The 24,203-nt window shown below is 37.9% G+C and overlaps 1 protein-coding gene across 3 annotated transcripts in view; it reads right to left on the bottom strand.

Annotated features, from left to right (window-relative positions):
• The window catches only part of SPIN1 (spindlin 1), a 64,677-nt gene that overhangs the window by 7,492 nt on the left and 32,982 nt on the right, over positions 1–24,203 (bottom strand). For all 3 annotated transcript variants that reach the window (XM_063180350.1, XM_063180349.1, XM_063180348.1), the window contains exons 2-4: positions 18,822–19,050; positions 6,118–6,166; positions 658–911 (exon numbers count right to left, since the gene is read on the bottom strand). In XM_063180350.1, the coding sequence (XP_063036420.1) occupies positions 658–911; positions 6,118–6,166; positions 18,822–18,873 (355 nt within the window). In that variant the 5' untranslated portion in view covers positions 18,874–19,050. The remainder of the gene's footprint in view (positions 1–657; positions 912–6,117; positions 6,167–18,821; positions 19,051–24,203) is intronic.

Raw genomic sequence — 24,203 nt, 5'->3', positions numbered from 1 at the left:
GGCAGAAACAAAAGGCCTATCTCAAGGCAGTTCCATGATGGTATTAATTCAACTTTTGGGGATGATTCCTTGTAACGACACCCTACAGATTGTAACCAATTCCTTTGCAGTTAGAAGAGGCAAGAGCTTTTTCTATTTACAAACTAGTGTTTACTTGAGTAGATATCAAACTTGGTGGATTGAAAAACCTGCAGTTTAACAATCCAAGTGCTAATTCTGTAAAACAAAAAGCATTATTACTCATCAGGTTAATTCACTTAGAAAATGTCTTCCAGCCATTATTATAGTACATGGTGGTTGTACAAGAAAAAATGTAACCTTATTACTGTTAGACACACAAAATAGACAACACAGTCTAGATGGCTTAGAGCTGAAATTTTAACAGAAATATCAATGTTAATCTGAAAACTACAGAATGTACTGCATACTACTTTAAAGACAGAAGACAGCAATTGCACTCACTAGCATCATCAAAATTTGTTGGAATAGAAAAAAAAATCAAAGCATTTAGATTACCTGCCATGAGACAAAAGTGAAATTGAGCAGTAACATTTAAGTGGTCATGGGTTATCTGGGAGAAGTCTGCAGGGAAAACATTTGGTGATAAATGTCAGCCAATATGTATATCTATTTAGGAGAAAAAACCCAAACACTTACCAACTCTGTCTGGAAGAACTTCAAGTGCTGAAACTCTTTCATCTTTGTGAAGTTCTAGTCCATACACACAATCAAATCCATCATACTTTATGAGATAGAGTGAGGGATTTACAGGAACTTGATCAAGAACTGTGCCCTTCCACTGTGTTACAGGTCCACTTCCTTCTTTCCATCCGTGCTGTATCCTGCAGCCTACAATGTTTCTTCGCGGCTGAGAAATAGGTTTGCTTGGTCCCACATTGTTTCTATGTTTTCTGTACACAGATACAAACATTAATATTAAACAGGTACATACATAATGTGCCTCAGAAAATAACCGTATGCTTTTACATGACCATATATTTTATAGCTTAGCATACCTTATTCAAATTAGGTCATAAAGCTAATAAAATTTAATTGGAAAAAAGAAAAACATACTTAGAAGTAGTGACACATTTTTGACATGCTGTATAAGTTCAGTTTCCTAGCAGTAAATTTTAAATGTAGTTTGCTTAAACCAAAATAACAAATCCTATCCCTTGCTACACTGAATGTCAAAAGTGAAACTCACCTGATCAAATCTCAAAACACAAGGTTACCTGGCAGTGCTACAACTTTACTACCTTGTTACTCTCTGCAGAACAGTAAACAACTCCTTCCCAGAAGGAAGAAGTCAGTGCAAGCATTATGTGGCTGACTGAAATTCTTTCCAAATGTTTGTTTTCCCTAAAACAGACCTATTTTCACCTGAGGAAATTTTTGGCTCCTTCATTTACAGGTAATTTTGATTCCAAGTAGTTTTAAAGACACATGACAGCAACAACACTTCCATATTTAATATGGAAAATTAAAAACTGCATGTAATGTAAATGGCCAGAGAGGGGATACTCCTTTATGTGGAAAACAGATCAAGTAACTTTTTTGTCCTTCTGATATTATCATGGAATTGGCATGAAAATTCCCTCTGGTAAGTAACAGCTGCTATTCTGATGAACTGTAATGTCAGCTATTTGACAGTTCCAAATCACTGAAAGTGGTACACAAGTTTTGTTTTATCCAGCTATTAAAAACACAATTTTGAACACAAATGGAAGAAACTAAGGGGAATTATGACAATATACAAAATTCTCCTGGATATCAACTATTTCTAAAACAAATTTTTGAGCTACTACTTGTAGCACACATCATTTCAATGGCAGTAATATGTACACACAACTAGTTTAAAAGTAACATCTAAAAGATGATGAGTTGCAGAAGGCAATATTGTTCCTTAGATTAGAGATAGTGAGCAAAGAAAAAAGTCTCCAGATATGATTAATGCTCTCATAAAAGTCCCTAGATGATCCAAAAAACACAGATAACAATCATACCACTGAAATCCTGGAAGCAGTATTTCAGAATAATACACTCACAATATGATATTGGAATGTTTAACACTGTATCATAACTGTAATCATAACTATTAAAAACAAGATACACAATTAACTTCAGTACTTGTCCCACCTCCAGATTTTAATTCATCATGAAGATCTTAGCAAGGATATTTTCAAATTTCACTTTTGTTATCATTTGAGGTTTCCAAAGATCAGGCTGCAGTTTTGCATTCCTAACCTTGATAGCACAGATAATTGGAACAGGTTTGAGTTCCTATAAAGAAAAACTCTCCCACAATGCTGGATCTAATTTTATGCAAAAACTAGAATGTACTTTCAGATTCTAGCTCTACTCAAGTATATATATGTGTTTCTAATTGTAACAAGTGTCAGTAATAGCTTACTATTACAGAATAAGTTCAGAGATCAGGTTCTCAGCACAAAATTGAGGTTGTTTTGTATTCGATTCATTTAATTAGTGCTAATGGAACACTGGTTCATTCAGAAGGGAATAAAAACTACTAGAAATGAAAAAAGTTTAAACTGACATTGCTTTGTATAGTTTAAGCAGTTTATGTTGCTCATCATTTCATCTTTCAAAAAAAATTATAATGCTATTGATATTCAACCTCATAGTCAACTTTTACTTTCTGACTACAAAGCATAATATTTAATATTTATTTGGAACAATACGGTAGAAAGCTTTACAATCATTCCAAAAAAAATATGGAAGAAGATAACATAACTGAGTTCAAACAGGTTTAAAATGCCTCACAGAGCAAAGATTATTAGGAATTTAATTACAAATCAAGTACCCACTACATGTACTTGCAGTTCAAATTTTGTTTGAAGGTTGCGTAACTGAACAGCTGCTCACTTCTCATTTGAAGTGGTCCATACTATAACAAATTAGATACTCAAACTAGTAAATTATCAAGGAAAACATACTTCTTGTATCTGAACATGGTAAGAACGCAAGCAAAAGTTTCTAACTATTAGGAAGTAAGTTATGAATGTACTCCCATGTAAGACAACCAAGTAACCAAATCTCCTTTCCTCAACAGCGTGCCATTTTTGTAATAAATCAAGTTACTCAGATAACCTTCTATGATGTTCTATCCAGAAGGTCCAACACAATTTTTCCTTCTCTTTCATTAATACAGTATTTAAAATTTCCACAGACATTTGCTCTTGAATATTTGAAAACAATTAGACATGTAAGAAACGAAGCCAGGATAAACAGAAAATAGCAAGTCCTGGAAGTAGTTCTTGACACATCAGACACATCATCATTGTAAACGGCCCTTCGATTCCCAAAAGTTTCTGATCCTCTTCTTTATCTTGCAGGCTGTATGCTGTTAAATAAAAACCTAATGCGAAAAAGTTTCATTATCAGAACCAGATACTTTGGAAATGCTCTAAAGACTACACAGTCAGAAGGAAATCTGCCCAGATGTTAAAGCTGTGTTTATATGGTCCTTACACAAACTTTAATTTGGCTACTGCTATCTGGGAAACCAACATATTTCAGAACTGCAGAGGACTGCTAGCAGAAAAGTCAGCTATTACCAGAGAGTTGTGCTTAAAACACAAACTAGCATTTATAAAAATAGGAATGGCAATGCCCAGTAACCTACAAAGTTACTCATTGAAGTTTTGTTGTTGATTGTTTTTTATCCTTATGTCATCTCAGAAAAACACCAAAAGGAAAAAAAACCCAGAAGGATGAAAGAAAATGACATCTCTCAGATATGCAAAACATGCACAACTGTGAAAAACTGGAATGAAAATGATAAAATATTATAGAAGCAGTACAGTAGCAGTGGTCAGTATGCCTTCAAATCTCTCATGGTACAAAATAGAAGTTATTGAAAATAGGATACAAAACTTAATACAACTGTGATCTAACTCATGTCTATGACTAATAACATAAAGGTGATCTGAGAATTGTTATTAAATACTTTTTAGAATATTCAGACTATGAGGCATGTTAATTAACACAGAAGTTTTCAAGTATGTTCTGTACTCCTTCAAAAATAAAAAAAAAATCATTAAGTTGTGAATTTCAGCTCTGGATGCTGCAGAAGCCAAGAGCACATTACATTAAAGTGGTATCAAAATTTCAAAATGTTTAAGTCCACTTGTAATAAATTGCAATTATAACCTACACCTCCAAGTCTCTGAATTGCTAACTACAAGAAATCTGGAGAGCCTATGAAGAAAGGATTGCTTCATACCTGTGCTAGATTTTGCACTATCCTTATACACTAAGCATGGAAAGAATGACATTTTTGAATTTATTGATTGATCTGATCCTAGTGAGGTCAGCCTCATATTGGCAGAGATCACCACTACTCAAGACAGAGCGCTTGGAAGAACTGCCCTAAAACCACTGGAATCATCTCCAAAAGACTCAATGGTTGTGGGCCCCTCTTTCCTTTAAAGAAAAGGGTATTGTCTGACAAACACTTAACTGCTATTTAAAGAGTTCAGAAGGCTCATCCACACTGCTCATTCTATCACAGCCTCACTTACTTAGTCATGCCTTGCTCCTTCCTCTGCCACAAACCTGAAACAAACCTTTAAAATCTCAATGGCCTTTGAGTGCTAGTAGGCTTCTTTTTCTTTTTCCTTAAATGAGGACATAACTACATAAATAGCTAAATCAGTGACAAAGTACATTACTAACTCACAGTTGATCATGTTGGCTCAGAGTAGTGTCAGCATACAGTATTACATCATATTCATATCCTACTCATTTATGGTAAACTATAAACAATGTTCCACTACTACACCTCATCCTCAGGCAGCACACAAGAAGTCACCTTGGCTTGGTACAAAAAAACCTTAACTAAGTAATAAAATATTGAACTAGGCTAAATTAACATAAAACTGAGCTGGATGCTTAATTAAACACCTCAAAATTATATCACTTAAGATCAAAACTTCTTATGTCCCACAAAAGCTTTTACACTAATAAGTTTACAGCCTATTTAGTTATTTAAATAAGTGTATATTAACACAACAATAAAGACAAATCTAGCCACCCTCAAGTACAAAAGGCAACCCACCTCTGATAGTCTTCCCATCATACACTCCTTTCTCTGAGCGGTTGAAAGAGAACAAGAGAAATTAAAGTTTAACCAACTCTACCTGCCCCTAGACAAAAAAATGTTTCTCTTTGCCTTCTATGAAGATAGACAAGAATGGATAATGATGAGCTGGTGGAAGGCATCAGAGTAGTTTAACATCAAGTGTTGTCCCTGGGAAACAGTTAACACTGTTAATAGTGATTAACTAGATTAATTGTGGAAAATACACCTGCCAAACAAATTGCCGGTGATTGATACACACTATATGACTTTACACTTACAAACAGCTGGTAACATTTCAAGTTTCCCACTTACCCAGCTTAGAATTCTCTCACCAGATACAGCCAGATATGGTATCTTGCTGCATGACACTAAGACCAATTATATCCAGAAGGTTACCTCTACTTTCACACAGCTACTCACCTGTGTTCAGCTGCCACTATATAAGATGTTGAAGATGGAAAAATACATGCCATGAAAGTGTAGCAAAAGCAGGTATCCTTCCTTCACATACTAACAGCAACTTCCTTACAGAAGTTTTTCAGTACATTCTTTATTTTTTAAAAATGAAAATTTTTTTCCAACACTATAGTTACAATGCTATCTATGATTAGATATATCTGAGATTCCTTCCCAACTGGGTTCTTAGTAAGGATGATTTGCAGGTTTTTTTGATCTGGTGACTGCATGAACTCTGTGCCAGAGAATAAACATCCTACAGTAGACATGGTTAAGCTAGGCCTGAAAATCCTTCTCTACAGATTCCAGAAGAATTTCGAAATTGTATTAAAAAAAATGTAATATTAACAGTCAAAACAACATTTAAAACTTTATCTGTGGGGCTTTCTTTACCCTACTACCCCCCTGAAAGGATTAAAAGTCTGACTCTACACACATACACAGACTGAATATTATTCCACAGTTTTCAAAAACAGAGTGGAACAATCAGATATATTTCTAGAACAGTACTTCCAGTTACTGAGAGCTATTCTTTAGTAAATATATCAACAACTTACTTGTGGGATGTTCTTTTCTTCATCATGCTGGCAGACACTCCTGCATGACCTACAATATAAAAGATGTTGGAATTACTGAAAAATAATTTAAGAACTTACATAAAAGCCATCATATTGAATGTCAAAATGTAAAGAATCCAAACACTTCCTGTTATGACTGATCAGTGAAAAGGCTCTAGAGAGGAAAAGGCTCTAAAGAGGTAGACATTGGCTATTTGCACATGAAGCTGGCGTGGACCGAACTTGGCTGGATGCCTGGTACCCACCAAAGCTGCTACATCTCTTCTCTCAGCTGGACAAGGGAGAGAAAATACAACCAAATGTTCCTGGGTCAAGAGAGGCATCACTCAACATGTACCATCAGAGGCAAACCAGGCTTGACTTGGGGAATATCAATTTATAACCAAGCAAGTCAGAGTAAGACAAGAAGAAATAAAGCTAAATCTTAAAAATACCTTCCTCGCAGCTCTCCCTTCTTCCTGGGCCTAACTTCACTCCCAGTTTTTTTCTACCTCCTCTCTCCCAGGTAGCACAAGTGCACAGGGAACAAAGGTGCCGTCAGTTAATCACAAGTTGTCTCCGCTGCTTCTTTCTTTCTCCTAAGGGTTAGGGTTAGTTCTCCCTCCTCAGGGGAAGGACTCATCTTACTTATTCCCCACTGAAGTGTGGGGCCCCTCCCACAGGAGACAGTCCTTTAAACTTCTCCAATGTGAATCCATCTCAGGGGCTACAGTTCTTGGCAAACAGCTTCAGCATGGATCTCTTCCACAGTGTGCCATCCTTCTGGAACAGGCTGCTCTACAGTGAGCCCCCCACAGGGTCACAAGACCTGCTTCAGCATGGGCTCTTCTCTCATGGGGCCACAGGTCCAGCCAGGAAACCTGTCCCAGTGCAGACTTCCTGCAGGCTCAGACTCCTTCATCCACACACCTCATTGCAGGGTCCTCCATGCACTGCAGGGGCACAGCTGCTTCACCATGATTCTCACCACTGTCTGCACTGGACCCTCTGCTCCAGGGCCAGAAGCACCTCCTCCCTCACCTTCCACAGTGACCTTGGAGTCTGCAGGGCTGCTGTGCTTACATAGTTTCACTCCTCTCCTGCAACTGCTATGGGGCAGAATCTTTCCCCTGTTCTTCAATACAATGCCCAGTGGCACTACCACCATCACTGACAGGCTCAGCTTTGGCCAGTGGCAGATCCATCTTGGAGCGGGCTGGCACTGGCTCTCTTGGACGCAGGAGAAGCTTCTACCTACTTCTCACAGAAGTCACCCTTGCACTCCCCTGGCACCTTGCCATGCAAACCCAACACAGAAGCTCAGTGATGAATGTTAACGAGTGACAGCAACTATTAAAATGGAAGTTGAACTAAACACAACAGAGACAGTAGTTGCAATGGTCAATCAGCAACAATAGTGAATCATCAGGCTGTTTTAAGCTTCCATCCTTGAGTTAGTAAAAGGAGATGCCAATATACTTCATCCTGAGTTAGCAAGATCAGCACTACCTGCGCCTAACAGAGCACATAAAAAACTAAAAATAAATAAATTTTTACTAAAAGAAGAGCACTGCACTCAACCCAGCGATAACTTGGGATGAATCTGAAAAATGGAAAGCTTTTAATAAGATGAAATGAGGAAAGCGGAAATCAGGCTTCTGCTGGAAGAGAGCAGCCATGAAGAATTCAGCAGAGGAAATATGCAAGATCAAAATGACAGAAAAACACGTTCAAAAGAACACTGTACATAAAAGGTAATGTGTACAGGTAGAAAAATCAAAATTAGTTATTGGAATGAAAACTGCAGCCTCAGATCACAGTCAGAGGCCACCTGTACAGGGATCATTTACTGGGGTTGACTGAAACAGCCCCTGTTAAAGTGATGCCTGATGGTGACCACATGGCCAGAAGTTAACTGACTTTGATTCTGATTCTCCTTGTCTTCCTCACTATACAGCCTCTGAACAGTATGGAGTTAAAATTTCTTCACAGGAGCTTGTTTTGGACTGTTTTGGATTTTTTCCTTCTTGGTTGCCAAATCTAAAACAATCTGGTCACAGTGCTGGACTGAACCATGTATAACTCTAACAGCTCGTGTTTATGTACAAACACGCCTAGAATTTTAACTAGGAATGCTTGAATTAACATTTGCAGAGAAGTGCTTTAATTTCTCTATAGGCTTAAACAAACCACCAATTCTTTCAAATTTGCACTATGTTCATGTTCCAAGCATATCTATAACTATATACATATTGAAGAGAATCATACAGGAGTCAAGCAGTGACAGTACCAATAGTCTTTGAAGTCTTCATAAGTATTTTACTATTTTAATTTTTGTATGTAAAATTTAAGAGGGCATACACAAAGTTACAGAAATGGCAGAACTAATATAATTAATTAATAATTAAAATAATCTTATGTTTAGTATATTCAAGTTTTCATCAGATAGTCAAGAATCTGCATTTCCAACAGTAATGATATCTGAAGTGTTCATAAATTTTAAATTCATAATTAGACCTTGTCTTTCAATTACTGCAGTAAAGATCCTTCTTGCAATTTTTGACTGTTACAAAACCAAATAATTAAATTGAGTAAGAACTTAGCTGGGAAGACAAAAAAAAAATCACAAAAAGTATGATTAGAAACCCATAAGACTTTAGGACTTTATTACAACCTGTAAAAAAACTTTCTAAGCATAATTTCCGTTACCTCTCTGTATATGAGGCTGTATTCTATGATATGTAATATAATTTTAAAAAAATTATTAAAAATATGGTGATGTTTTATTTTAAAAGAAGTAATTTCGTCAAATCCAAGAACTGTTCTTACAAAATAGAGAAACTTCGTCAACAGAAGATGAACATATGTACTTAACATTTTACATTTCCAGCTAATGAGAGAAAAATAAGATTTTGGCTAAAGTAGCTCAAGTAAAAACACAGCAAAACAACAGAACGGTGCAGCACAAGAATTTGCTTTCTGTCCACCTATCAAGGACTCTGTAACCTGTAAGAAGGGAGATATGAAGGATTTATCTTTCAAAGTCAAGAACTGAAACACTAGATTGACACAGAAGAAAGATTTACTCCAACATTTGCAGTAAGTACAGAAGAGAAGTTATGCCGACCTCCAGGAATGGGATTTTGCTGTTTCCTAAGTTTTCACTTTGGGATCTTCAAATTTTGCTAAGATTCAACTTGTTCACTGATGTAATGAGCTCTACACCAAAGGCAACACAGACAACTAAGTACTACTCATCATAAGTCAGTCTCTTAAGAAAGCTCCTAGTTTAATACATGAAGTGATGGCATTTGGATGTTTAATAAATATATCAAGTATTTGAAGATCCTAGGTTAAACACACTCTTGTACTAACCAGAACCTGATTTACCACAATTTGCCCTCTTAATTTGCACAGTCTGAATTCAGATAGGTCTCAGAGAGATGTAAACTCCTTTTAAGGATATATGGGGTTATACTATTGAATTGCTTGGCTACCGTAGTAGGTCTAATGCTGGCCAAATGCCAGTCCACCCACTAGAATTACTTACTCATTTTCTGCTGTGAGATAAGGATTAGAAGGAGAGCAAAGCAGGCTCAAACTTTAAAGGATATAAAGAAAACTTTATTAACAGAATTAAAAGAAAAATAGAAAGAAATCAGAACAAACCTTCAAAACACTTCACCTCCCACCACACCCTCTTTTCTTTTCCAGTGACAATGTAAAGAGACAAAGCCTGGGACTTTCAGTCAGTTTACCACCTCTAAAATAGTCTTTCTTCAGTTCTCTTAGGGAGAAGAGTCTCTCTTGCCATGCCATGGAGACTTTTCCACAAGAAACAGTCCCCTCATGGTTTTAATCCTCACAAATAGCAGCTGCCTGGAAATCTGCAATCATTAAGTCCCTCGCAAGTTTTGGTAGTTTTTTCCATAACTATCACCATAGGTGAGTTATTTCAGCTTATTGGGGTACAATTTTAAGGATGAGTTGTTCTAGTATAGAAATAAAAGTTCTCTTCTTTTGTCTCTGGAAACAGATGTTTTCTTCTTCCATCTTTGGGGAAAGGTTTCTCATCTGTCTCATCTCTCTCTCTGTTCAAGCTACTTCAACACCTTCTAGCTTCAACACTGGTGCCTCTGCTCACTGTGGCTAGAATGCTACATCCCCCAGTGCATTCCATGAGTTACAGGGGGGGAAAAAAAATGTCTGATGTATCAATTATTGTATCAATTATATCTTCACCATACCCATACAAGAGAATTTCAGACTAAGGCATCTCCTCATTCTCCTCCCATCTCCTCCTTTACAGACCTTGGTGTCTCTATGTTGTTTTCTGTATGTGTCTTCACCCTTTCCTTCTCTCTCACTTGAGAGAGGATTGATGTCTGCAAGTTCCATCCGTACACTAAAAATGTTAACATCTTGCCCGGGCCTGTGGATAACCATATGATCTTTGCCGGGCAGTGGCCACTCTGGTTGCATGGCTGTTTTCTGGTCCCTGCTGCATTAAATTCCAGTTGCAGGGGCTGATTTCTGTGTAGGGTTGCAGAGCCATCTCTGTTCTTAGCCACATGATTTTTCTGCAGAACCAGCAGAGTGACTTGGTGGCTCATGGCTGGAAAGGAGCCTGGCTTGGCTCCATCCAAAGCTGAATGGAGCCGGCATGGTCCACTGGCTGTGGTTGGAACTCGGTGGCAGCAGAATCTCAGCCAAGCTGTGCTGCAGGCCGGGCTGGCCGGGCCATGAGGCAGAGCAGGGCTCGACTGGCCTGGCCAGACAACACAGCAGAGTGAGGCCTTGCCTGGCTAGCGTCCAGCTACCTGCTGAAAGGCTAGAGGCAAGAGAGCTTTTCCCAGGATTTGTCCATTTTTACACACGTTTTCCACAGAGGCATTTTCAGCTCTTTTAACTGGTTTAACAGGTTGTCAATATTCAAACTAGTCAACTGATTGGTTTTGTCAGGTCCAAAGGAAGTTGCCAAGGTCCTTACAGAGAATCACTTCCATAGCTTATGGATTTTTTTCTTAACTAAAACCTAAACTATGTTAACCCATAACAGCTACACAATTGTAGAAATTGCAACAAGAGTTTCTCTGTCCTCTACAGCAGCTCTGGACATGTGGAGAGGACAGCACAGAATCCTTAGGTTTAACATATTCTAGTCAGAAGGTCAAAATCAGAACTATCTGCCTCCTGAATTCGTCTTGGTCCACAAGAATGGAGCAGGTGGATGACATGAGCCAGCCATGGGCACTCCCAGCCCAGAGAGCCAAACGTGTCCTGGGCTGCATCCAGAGCAGTGTGGGCAGCAGGGGAGGGAGGGGATTCTGCCCCTCTGCTCTGGTAAGACCCCAACTGGAACCCTGCATCCAGAGGTCCTAGCACTGATGAGACCTGCTGGAATCAGGTCACAGGAAGGCCACAAATATCACTGGAGGGCTGGAGCACCTCCTGCATGAAGACACATGATAGTTGGGATTGTTTGGCCTGGAGAAGAGTAGGCTCTGAAGAGACCTTATTGCAGCCTTCCAGTACGAGAAGGGGGCCTATAAGAAATATATGGACAGACTTTTTAGCAGGACCTGTTGCAACAGGACACAGGGTAACGATTTTAAAAAGGGGAAGATTAGGTATAAGAAGTTTTTGTACATTGAATGTGGTGAAATACTAGCACAGATTGCCCAGTTGGTGGTCGTCCCATTCCTGGAAGTGTCCAAGTCTTCACTGCAACTTCAGTAGCCTTGTGTCCATCCATTGGTTCAGAGAGTATAGTGAAGCACTTTATTAACTGCTAGCAAATTAATTGTGACTTTAAAAGGATTATGAATAAATTTTCTGTCTCTGAAGCATGATTTCAAATTTGGGGCATAGTAATGACTGGGGATATTCTATGAAAAAAAAAAAATGAGATCTAGTTGAAGATGTTCCCACTAATTGCAGGAGTTGGACAAGATGACCTTTAAAAGGTCCCTTTCATATAAAACTGTTTTATTTTTTTATGACTAAGAGCACAGAAACATATTTTTTGTAATAGAAATTGACCACAACCTCCAGCTTCCAGACAAAAGCAACAGAATTAAGAATTCAACTGTCATATGGTGTTTTGTAATACTTGTGTTTTCAAAGGCTCATTGATTCAACCCCTTACATTAAACTCTTAAAATTCAACAGCAAAACTAGAAATCATGTTTCTGAACTTTACTCCAGACAAAGATAAAGAAATAGGGTATGACAAGACTAAAAAAAAAAAAATTGTTCCGGATATTGGCTTCAAGGGAAATACACATGTCATTTCAGCTGGGGCTATAGGAGAATAGGAAGAAGGACAGGAGAAAGCTACTGGCAATGTTTTGCTATTGTGACATGAGTTGGTACTCTCCAGGCAATCCATGAAAATCAGACAGGCTCTCCAGAAAACAGCAACTATATTTTATTTCTCTGAATATCTCCTATGTTTACAACAGGCAGCAAAACCTAGATGTTTTAAAGTTGTGTTCCAGAATCATCAGTGTGAACAGCAGTAATTCCACTCTGGAGACTATTTCAGAATTACTTTCAGGGACCTAAGAAACACTTCAGTGCACTGATTCACACCTAGTATTGCTCAATCTCAACTTATGAGTTTGAAGAACAGAGGTCTTTTAATTGAAGTAGGTCAGAAGTACAGACATAAGCCAAATTCTAACTCTGCACAAAAGATTTCACTGCAATTCTAAGCAATTCACATCCATTATCTCTTTTCTTAGCTAATTAAAACAATACTGAAACTATTTACACTTGATTTCCAAGTGAAAAAGCTACAAATGCTCATATATTATTCAATCATCATATGCCCATATATGTGTTAAAAGTTTTCTTTACTAAGAGAGTACTTTTTTGTTTTGTTTTCAAAACATCCAGTAAAGGCTTTACAATTGTTCCTGACCATCATGCAGTTCAGCAGGAATCTGTATCTCTGGGAGCTAAAAAAGCTAAGAACACAGCTAAGAAAGACTCCAGAGGACCATGCCTTTGACTTATACAGCATTATACAGGTGATCATTAGATTTAGAAGTGTCAATTGAGTTAACACAGAGTAATCACGTCTTACTTTACAGTCAAATATACAGTACATTAATTTTTTTTTAAAATGCTGTATTTCTCTTGTATTTGGGACAGCAATACACTAATTAGAGAGACAGGGAGGCACACCGCTAAGAGCCCCAGTCTGATTCATGGAAACTACATCATGGAATGCAACTCTATACTTTGACAAACTCCAAGAGTCTGCAGCCATGTACTCTACTGTTGTGTAACAATTAAGTATCTACCTTGCCTTCTTTCCCCCCTTCAATCCCACCCCTTGCTTCTCAAAAAGGAACTACATACAAAGTATGTTTCCCAGAGAGAGATTTCAAAAGCCTAGATATTATAAATCACAAATACCTCTTCTTTTACACCTAGTTAACAATCTATAAAACCATTTCCTTCTTAAGCAGACAGGACAGCTGAAAATTGTCTTTGTCAACGATGCTACCAACCTGCAGTGTCATAAGTCTCTACAAAAGGATGAAATCAAAGCCAGTTGAAAAGCGCTTTGTTAATGCATCAAGTTTTGCCCTATATGAATACGTGACACTACCACCGGTTTATCTCTAACCTCCAGAACTGTTTTTTGCTACCTACCCATACATGATCCTAAAATCCAACAATTTTATTATTTTACATTATTAATATTAATAATATTTTATGTTAATATTATTAACATAATATTTTATATTATTAAAATATAATATACATGGACTATTTCCACTCTTTCACTGTATCTTCTTATTTTAATTTTTTTTCCTCCTGATAAAGACTACATTACTGCTGTATTATTCAATCTCAGATGACAGAAATTTTATAGGCAAGACTTAAAATTCTAATTTCTACTTAAGATGTAGCTATTCTGGAACCCTATGTGTGTTTGTAAAGTTTCTTGGAAAGTGGCAACCACCATTAAAAATGGAAGGCAGTAAATAAGATATTTGTATCCATAATGCAGCAAAGCTCAACAAATCTGATTAAAAAGTTACTTCTTTAAGTACAACTTTTTTCCTTTTTTTACAGCTGTTCTAGGTAATCTCAGAGATTCTCTTAAGTTTACCTAGTTCAGCCCTATGATGGGGGAAGGCACTTTTCACTAGATCAAGTTGCTTAATATCCCTTTGAACATAACCTTAAATATTTCCAATGAGGAGTCACTCACATTTGGGTAACCTGTTCCTGTATTTCACCACACATACTCATTGTAAAAAATTTCTTCTGTATACTCAAACCTAACTGTACTCTCTGCTTAAAACAATTACCCCATGTACTGCCACTGAAGGCTTTGGCAAATAGCCTTTCTCTGTCCTCTTTGTAAGTACCACTTAAAAACTAAAAGGTTGCACTTCCTGGAGCCTCCTCTTTTCCTGGGTGAACAACTGCAACTCAGCCTTTTCTCATGAGAGGAGCTCCAGCTCTTTAGGCACTCATGGCCATCCTTTGGACCGACTCTCTTTCAGTCCGAAGCCATTTTCTCTTGTCCTGTCATTACAAGAGCTTGTAAATAGCTCCTCTACAGCTTTCTTTGAAGTCTCCTTCAGGTAACAGCGAGCCATAATTAGGTCACCTTGAGGCCTTCTCTCTCCTGAACAACCACAGCTGAACAACCACAGCTCCTGGAACCTGCCCTTGTGAGACAGGTGCTCTGTTGGGAATTTAGCTGACTAGAGACTGGAAAAGTATAAAGCCGTGGCTAATTCCAAGTTCTGTACCTGCAAGATAGCGCGTCCTTGGGCCTAGCTGAGTATGATAAAGAAGGAGACAGAGAGACGTGAGAAGTAGAGAACGTAGGCCCAAAGGAATGAAGAGTCGATGGTATAGTTTAGCCAATAGATCGCTTGGCTTACAGAATATTCATAAGCTTATTACTTGCTGTTTAAGTGTTTGATGCTTTCTACAATAAACTGGACCTGTGATGAACCATCTGGTGTCCTGGTCCCCTTCCTTTGACACATGGTGACCCTGAATGTTGACCCCCTTGTCTTGCACTAAAAGAAAAAGGGGGAGGACGTGCCACGGTCGAGGAAGCTGGAGCTGGGTCCTGTTTGCAGCCGGGACGGTGCCGGAATTTTGAAGCACCCTTGGGGTTCACATCGGTGACTCGAGCCATTATGTGTCTGCCGGAGCCTGGAAAGCTGCAAGAGCGCGCTCACGAATAGGTATGGATAGGCAAGCAGCATATGATCTTTTCGCCACGTATTTAGAAAGGCGAGGGGTAAAGGGGATAGATTCAAAAAAGGAGCTACCAGGGTTGTTAGCCTACAGCTACGCTAAAGAAGTTTTCCTTAATCCACATACAGTCCATGAACTCTCAGACCGGAGAAAATTTGGGGATATACTGTGGGAAGCGGTGTTAGAAGATGATAAGACAGCAAAGAAATTGGGCAAGCCATGGCGGGTGGTGTACAATACAGTGCTTCAGCATGTCTCTGAGCGCAAGGCAGCAGCCGCGGCTCGGGGCAGCTGCGGGGCTGTGCCACTGCAAACTCGGCATGGGTGCAGTGGCGGTAGCGGCGGCAGCCGCAGGGGGAGCGACCCGCACCGCCAGGGGTGCAGCGCTGGGTGCGGCGCACGCAGTGAGTCAGCCTGCTGGCGAGTCTCGCGAAACAAGGAGCCCAGCGCGGGGGGGTCGCCCGCTCCGACACAAGCGCCGCGGGACCGGAGCGCTTTTCCAGCGCCAGCGCTTCTCCCTCCACCCTGCGGCCGGCAAAAAGCTTCAGTTTTAGACCTAACAGCCGTAATAAATGTGACCCTAGTCAACAAAAGAAAAGATCCCTACTGCAATTAAGAAACCAGTGATAATAAACAAGCGACACCAAAGAGCATTGCTGTCAAGACGTTCCTCACCTAAGTTAAAAAGACTTTTTGTTCTTCCTGGCAGAGACTGTGAAAGAGAAATCAGCATATTGCGTGGGTCAAATTTCGGCCAATTTGGCTTAGCATCCGTTATGCTGTCTTAAAATCACCTGTATTAACATAGACTTTAAACATCAGAAGCACACAGAACTCAGTCGGTGGAACATCAAACTCTGAAATTGTATTTTGAAAAATTTAAAAATGTTAGAGATGTGTTAAAGTGATTGTATAAGTAAGATGTAATGAGTGTGTTTTTTGTATTTTTTGAGCTTTGCTTGGATGTGATAGATGTAAAAGCAAGCACTGAATTCAAAAGAATTTTTCCACAGCTATACCTTGAACAAACTTCTTATGTTTAAGTGCATTCAAGTATAAAAATGCTGTAGCAAACACATGAAGAAAGTTGTTTTAGCTTAGTATTTTAGAGTCAGACCTGTAAGTAAGTTATAGTAAATGCTATATTCTATTTCTATAGTAAGTTCTATCTGTTGCTAAGTAGTTTAAGTTAAATTATCTATTAAGTGCCATTAAATGTTAAATACTGTTAAGGTTAAGTTTTGTTAAGTTTATGTCCTGTTAGGTTTAAGTGCTGTTCAGTTTAATTTCTGTTAAGTTTAAGTGCTATTAAGTTTAAGTGAAGTTAGATTCTGTTAAGTTTAAATTATATTAGGTTTAAGTTATGTAGATTTTAAAGTCAGTTAAGTTCTGTTAAGGTTAAGTTCCGTTAAATTTAAGTGATGTTACATGTAAGTTCTGTTGATTAGAAAATCTGTTAAGTTTAGGTTCTGTTAAGGTTAAGATTTGTTAAGGTTAAGGTCTATTAAACTTAAGTTCTGCTAAGTTAAGTTCTCTTGAGTTTAATTTCTGTTAAGTTTAAGTAAAGATAAGTTTAAGTGATGTTAAGTTCTGTTAAGTTTAAATATTTTAAATTTAAGTATTTTAAGTCTAAGTGTTATTAAGTTTAAGTGATGTTAGATAGATTTATGCTTTTATTTTAGGTGTTTATTTTATAACTTGTGTGCAAAGTGTTGTTGTGAACATCAGAGAAACTTTATTTAAAAGGGACAATCAGAAGCATTTGTGAGTAGAGCCATTCTTGTTTGAAGTATATCTGTGGTTTGAAGATAGAAAGCAAACTTACCAGACAATAAATGCAGATAAAACCTGCGCACATGCTGCTCCTTTAGCTTATTTTTGTAGGTTGTACTAGCACACCTGAGTTTTGTTTGAGCCTTGCAGCACATAGAATCCTTTTTGTATCTGTCGTATAGCATATCCTATAAATAGTGATAGCCTTTTTGGTTTGTCTCCCTGGCTTAGATCCCTTATAAGAGAGAAACCTTACTAGTTGAGAATACTGCTTGTAATGTAATAGTTGTTAGAATTGCCTATTTTTGTGTTGCAAGGAGTGTGACACAGTTAGCCCATAGAACTTTGCTTTTTCAAAAAAGAAAACAGAGGAAATGTTGGGAATTTAGCTGACTAGAGACCGGAAAAGTACAAAGCTGTGGCTAATTCCAAGTTCTGCACCTTTGACAGTGCTCCAGCCCTCAGATTATCTTCATGGCTCTCCTTCTGGACTCAATCCAACTGACCCACATCATTCTTACATTAGGAGCCCCAGAGCTGAATGCACAACTCCAGGTGGTGTCTCATTGGAGTGGACTAGAAAGGCAGTAGCACATCCCTCAACCTGCTAGTCATGCTGCTTTTGATGCAGCCCAGGATGTGAGAGGCCACTGGGGCTGTGAGTGTGTCTGCATGACTGTGATCCTGATGGGACATGCTGAGCTTCATATTTGCCAACACCCCCAAATCCTTCTTGTCAAGGCTGTCCTCAGTCCATTCTCTGTCCATGATATATATGTGCTTGGAATTGCCCCAGCACAAAGGCAGCCCTTGGCACTCGGCTTTGTTGAACGTCCCAAGGCATGCAGGGCCCACCTCTCAATCCTGTCCAGGTTCTTCCAGATAGCATTCCTTCCCTCCAGCATGCTGACTGCAACACATAGCTTGGTGTCATCAGCAAACCTGCTGAGAGTGCACCCAATCCCACCATCCCTACCACTGAATAAGATGTTAAACAATGCTGCTCCCAATAGTAACACCTGAGGAGCTCCAGTCATCACTGTCTCCATTTGGTCACTGAACCAAGTGTTTAAGATTTTGCACTGCATCTCTCCTTTGAAACCCCTAGCTCTTACTTGAAAGATAACTGCATTACTATTGGAATCAGTTTCAAACAAGTGACAGCAAATTTTAACACAGTCTCAGGTAAAATAAAAGTTTGAAAGTCTCCAAAGGGTTACTGAGAAATCCTCCAGTATCAGTTCCATGTTTCAATGAATCAAACGTGTATTTGGTGGCACCCAAATCATCTGTTGCATAGGTATTTTAAAAGCTAACTGAGCTTTCCCAATTGCACTTGTCAGTTGGTTACTTGAGAGTTTCATAAAAGCTACAATTCACAATGGTAGGTGATAAAAAATTATGTTGCTTTCCCCACAGAGGTCACTGATAAATAACTTTTGACACAACACAAAACAGGACAGTCAGATCTGTACTGCTGCATTTACATTTAAATATACTAGTTAATTTTTTAGTTTGTCTTTTCAAACCATGATCTAGAATAAAAGCAAATTTTCTTTTAAAAGAGGAATGCTGACATCTAAAATTATTAACATGTGCAGAAAATCATTCACATATTTAAGAAGTCAGTAAAGCGAGAATGCTTCTCATCCATTAAAAGCAAAGACAACCATTCAGAAAGAACACCTCACCTGCATCAGCTCTGGACCGCTGACCTGGTGATTTTCCAAATGGGGTCTTCATTCATCTGTGTTTAAGTGAGCAGCAAAGCTGCTGGACTAGGGTGAAAATCCAGTTCTTTCTAACTTCCAGGATATCTTCTTTTTAGTCTTAGGATGAGACAATCACTTATTAATCCACCATTCAATCAACAACTTGTGCTTCTTCCAATGTAAAAGATGCTCTTTCAATTACAGTACTCTGAAAAATAAAACAGATGAAGTTTATAAGTAGCTTGATTTTGAAACAAAATATATTCCACCTTAACCAAGCCCCACTTTAATGTTTGTTCTCATATGCAACAGGATATTCCTTCACATTTTATTATTCTGAAAACATTCAGCAACACAGGACATATATGGCTAAAAAATACAAGGGCTGCTACTTTTATCCCCTAATCATAGTGTATTTCTAGGTCACTATGTCAATTACAAAGAGAAAGGAAGGCTTCTTAAAAACCATTGAGCTTAACACAGGGAGGTATGACTACTAACTTAAAGAAACTGTATTATCTTTACTGGGTTAAAGTACCAATCAAAGTATCTAACCAATCTATTTGGTTAGAAATAATATGCTCTCACTCACATAGCAGAATAACTTTGCCTCACACAAGTTTAAAAAAGTCTGGTGAAAAAAATGCAACACAAAAGCTTTTAAAAGCACTGATTTCACTGCAATGACTGCTTATACCAGCAATTTGTTGAGCAGGTCAATAGTTCATAGATCTGATGATTCATAGATCTCTTTAAGTTTCTGGCAATTCTTTCCACCTAAGATCATCAAATTCCTAAAGCACTTAGTCATCACATTCCTCTAGATAAGGGAAGTAACTGAGAACAATTTTTTAATACTCTTTCCAGGATTTAAAACCAGAAAATTTTTACCATGTGAAAAAAAATCTAAGCATTACAGTTAATTTATTTCAGAATAACATTTCTGGGCCAGAAACATTTATATATAAGAATTCCCTACTTCAGTGTTGCTTACAAAAGAGGCAAGTGAGATCAGATCACTTCCTTAAGAAATGTCACTGCTAATCTGTGAGAGATGGGGCCCGGTCTAATCTGTGAGTCAGCACTCTCTTCCCTCTTTTACTTCAGTTTTGGAAATTGTTGTCAATTTTCATACAGGCATTAAAACCTGAAGAATGCCCCTAACTAGTGATCCAGACAAGGGAAAAATGTAGCTTAAGCTAATGCCTTACTGAATAACAGAACATAAAGGTGACACATCTCAAGGTATGGTAAAACTGTTACACAGAAAAATGCATTTACATCTAACACTTGACAATTCTTTCATGAATTGTACCCATTAACTTCTTGGAACAATACAGCAACAACGAGCAATACACCTAGGAAAAATTGGTAGGGAGCCATCTGCAAATTTTAGAAAGAACTAACTTAAGCAATTTACAGTGAGGAAGTCAATAAGAACTTCTGAAATTAAAAAATTATTTACAGAAACATACTAGTTTTCCACATTTCATCTCATCCTGAAATCTACCAGTGTATACCCAACAATGCTAAAAGCCACCATGGCAACAATATTGAACAATATTCCAACAGGAACCAATTAGTTTGCTTAACTACTTTACTACAAATACAGCATAAGGATTATTTTTCTACTGAACTCTGATGTATTCTCCTATGGACCAAAACACATTAATATAGAAGCATCACAGATTATGAAAAACCAACTCTAAAATCATAGCACTGCTGTGATATACTACCATACTCAGTCTCACAGGTACTGCATAAAAATACAAGATAACTATTCTCCTCCGGAAAAGCTATTAGTTGAGAAGTAACTGTAATCTTATATCTTCTGATCTAAAAACCCCCACAAAACTAAAAGAACAATCCCTCCAAAACACAAACTAACCATCACTACCTTCACAAATCCACAAAATGTGAAAAATCTTCACATTTAGAAAATAATACACCCTTTTACAGTAAGCTGTTGAACTGTTATTCAAGGGAAGTATTTTGTAACACCAGTATTACATACTTCCCCCTCACAAGGTTTCCAATTCATAGTGAAAATATAAAGTACTAGATATTTTGATTGCATTGCTTATGCAGTTATGTATAGAAAAATAATTAAACCACAACAAAAAATATGGTTTTCTACCAGTAAAGTTTTTTTTATTAGAATATTCCCAAAACTGAAATCATGCTTTGGAGACAGAAAATTTATTCATAATCCTTTTAAAGTCACAATTCATTTGCTAGCACTTAATAAGTGCTTCACTATGCTCTCTGAACCAATGGATGGACACAAGGCTACTGAAGTTAAAACCAGATCCAGCTGTTTAAACTGATTTGCTAGAAACTAAGCCAGTAACTGTTACCAGTTTCAAGCCCTACTGGAACTTTGCTTTCCTAACACTAGTATTCTGAATTCAATACATTTCACTTGCATAGCGACAGTTGTGAAGTTACTAACAATGACACATAAAACCTCATTTTCTGAAAACAAATTGATGCGCTTTAAGAACACTTTGAATTTCAAGAATATGTAAGTTAAGTCTTACTTATTTAATTGCAAATACACTAAATCCTGTACAACTTAGGATTCTTAAAAGTGATAAATGACAAAATATCAGACTTAATGCCAACATGCAAGTATCTTGATGTCCCAATATGGAAAATCATAAAGAGAAGATAATTAAGTCATGAAATGAAAAATCTTTTACTTTAAATCTTTAAATCTTTCACGTCTCAAGAAATGTCATGCTTCACATAAAAGTAGGAAACACAAAACCAAAACATACTTCTGATGCACCTTGTTTGGCAATATGTAAGATGACCTATGAAACAATCAACTTTTTAAAGTCATTCTGTTGATAGTGGCAGATACACTAAAGTAAATCCAACATACATAAGTAGGGGTTTTTTGGATACAAAGTGACACATCCAAATCGACTTTACAAGATGAGACTTTACAGACTGCCAGTAACTTCTGGAAGAGAAGAGCGACTGCCTACTTGTCAGACACCCATTCTTCCAACACCCACCAGCACAGGTTATGATCAGTGCAGCGGCAGGTTTCACTTACAAGACAGACATTGTTTTGACTTGTGAGCTGCTACTCTCCAGCCCAGGTGTGTTGCTCATCTGTTTTTACAAGCCTTTCTACACAAAAACACACTTTAGGAAAAAGTGTGGAAATTGATGACTGCTTTGTCTGATAGTAGTCTAATTATTGCAGAGTGTTTCAGAGCCTACTAAGTGATAGATTAAAAACACTAGCATTACAAATTGTCAATCATACCAGTTCTATTTGAGAATAGTGGGATCATACTATCAAAATAGGCAGAAAGACATGACATAAGGACAGAAAAAAAAAAGTAATGAAAAAAATTTTTTGCAGTATAAAGGGAAATTATGGAAAAAACAACATGCACAGACTTCTTACTGTGAAATATCTTATCCCCTTTCTAATTGTTTACAAACATTAAAATGGTTATATGAACTCTTAACTCCATGAAAATAAGTACAACCACCTAAAATAATTCTCTAGCCTAAATTTTACTTAACATTCATGTCTGTATTTCCATAAAATTGCACGCATTTCACTGCAACACATGGCATAATGCTGTTTAGTGAAAGCTTCATGGCTCTGCTATCCATTGAAGAGGGATGCTAGCAGACAAAACCAATGATAATTAATGCTGACACCAAGCATCATAATTTTAAGTGCCTTGCTCCTAACCAGCATATTTAAATTTTACCATCATGAACACAGAAGAAAGTATTTGCTGAGGAAATGCTTTAGGGGTAGAGAAGTTTGGAAGGAGAGGAAGGGTAATTGCATTTATTGCTTGCATTTAGATGATACAATTTCTGCCAAAAGTGGCAGGCTTGCACTTTCTCAGCTCTGTTCCAGCTGTCAGAGCCACCAGTGATCAGGCCTTCTGGCACCACCTGGTGGGCTTTAATATTTTTACGTTGCTATCTAATACACTTCTGTATACAACTCACTGAGAACTTCCACTGCTAGCTGCTCAGGGGAGGACCAGCGCTTCACAAAAATGTTCTGGGGAAGGAGTCATTCTAAACTGAAATGCATAAACTAAATTCCTTGGAAAGCAATTGTGACTTCCATAAATTAGCTCAGAGCTACTGCTATATGTCTAAGATGAAGTTGTAGTATAGTTTATTCCAGCACTAACAAGCTGGATGAAGTATGTTATTCAGCATGTTAGTCTGTTATTCAGACTCCCAATCCTTATCATATGAGCAGAAAGGATCATGCTCTGCAAGTCTTCTGCACCTGCCTCCCCAAAGGCAATTTTACTGTTAAGATTTCTCCTAAGTAATGATTGCAATAAAAATATGCTGGTTTTAGTTTGTTACTGTTGGGTTTCTTTTTTCATTACCTAATAAAAAAATCCAAAATGCTTTCCTGTGGTACAAGAATTCAGCAACTCAAATTACAAATTTTTGAAATATCTTACCAGCTGAATCAGCATATTAGTTATTAGGAGCTTCTTTTATTCTATACTAGGAATTTGTGTAGATAGCAAGATCTGATGTCTGAGAAGAAAGTACAGTTACAGTACATGAAATCTGAAGATAAAACTGATTTGCAGCTGACAACTACGGAAAAAAAACTTTTCAGAAACATGTTTATGAACTGAAAGACCCCAAGTCAAGTACAACTACCACTCCACTATCATGGCCTCTGCAGTTTTACCTCTACCCAGAGAGGTGCTGTGTACAATTGTACAGAAACAAACAGCACTGGTGTGCAACTGTCTGTGCACATACACAAACACACCATACCACCGCACTGGTACTGCTCTATGGGGCTTTGACCTGGTCTAGGGAAAGAAGGCCCTGCCACTAGCAGGGCAGTTAGACTAGATGTTCTTTAAACGCCCCTTCCAACACAAACCACTCTCATGACAGATATAAAACTCACAAAATTCAAATTTAACTCCACATTGCAATCCCATAGTGATGAACTGCAGATGATTCAGGAGAAGACTAGAAGAATCTGAAATTTGTGCACAGTCTTTTGTTGACAAGGTGTCTTTAAAATTCAAGAGACAACACACTGCAGTTTCTAATTATTTACTAAAAAATTTTAGCATAAACAAATGGACAAGTTATTTACCATAATGAAAAACAATATAAAAAGGTTTGCTGTTAAATTCTTGGGGTTGCAGGGAGGGGGTGGAGCTCAGAACTGCATGGGTGTGGCTATTCTATAGCATCTACATGAGCACGGCAGGGCACAGCCCTGGGGGAAAGAAAAGGTGAGTATCCCGCAAAAATGACACAACTTTGTTTACCTCTCTCCAGAGAGGTTGCTGGAATCAGCTGAGTGGACACTGCCCTCTCTTGCCA

The sequence above is a fragment of the Melospiza melodia genome, chromosome Z (genome assembly GCF_035770615.1).
Source record: "Melospiza melodia melodia isolate bMelMel2 chromosome Z, bMelMel2.pri, whole genome shotgun sequence".
Taxonomy (NCBI): Eukaryota; Metazoa; Chordata; class Aves; order Passeriformes; family Passerellidae; genus Melospiza; species Melospiza melodia.
Note: the sequence above shows the minus strand (reverse complement) of the source record. Positions and strands in the feature narration are given on the sequence as shown.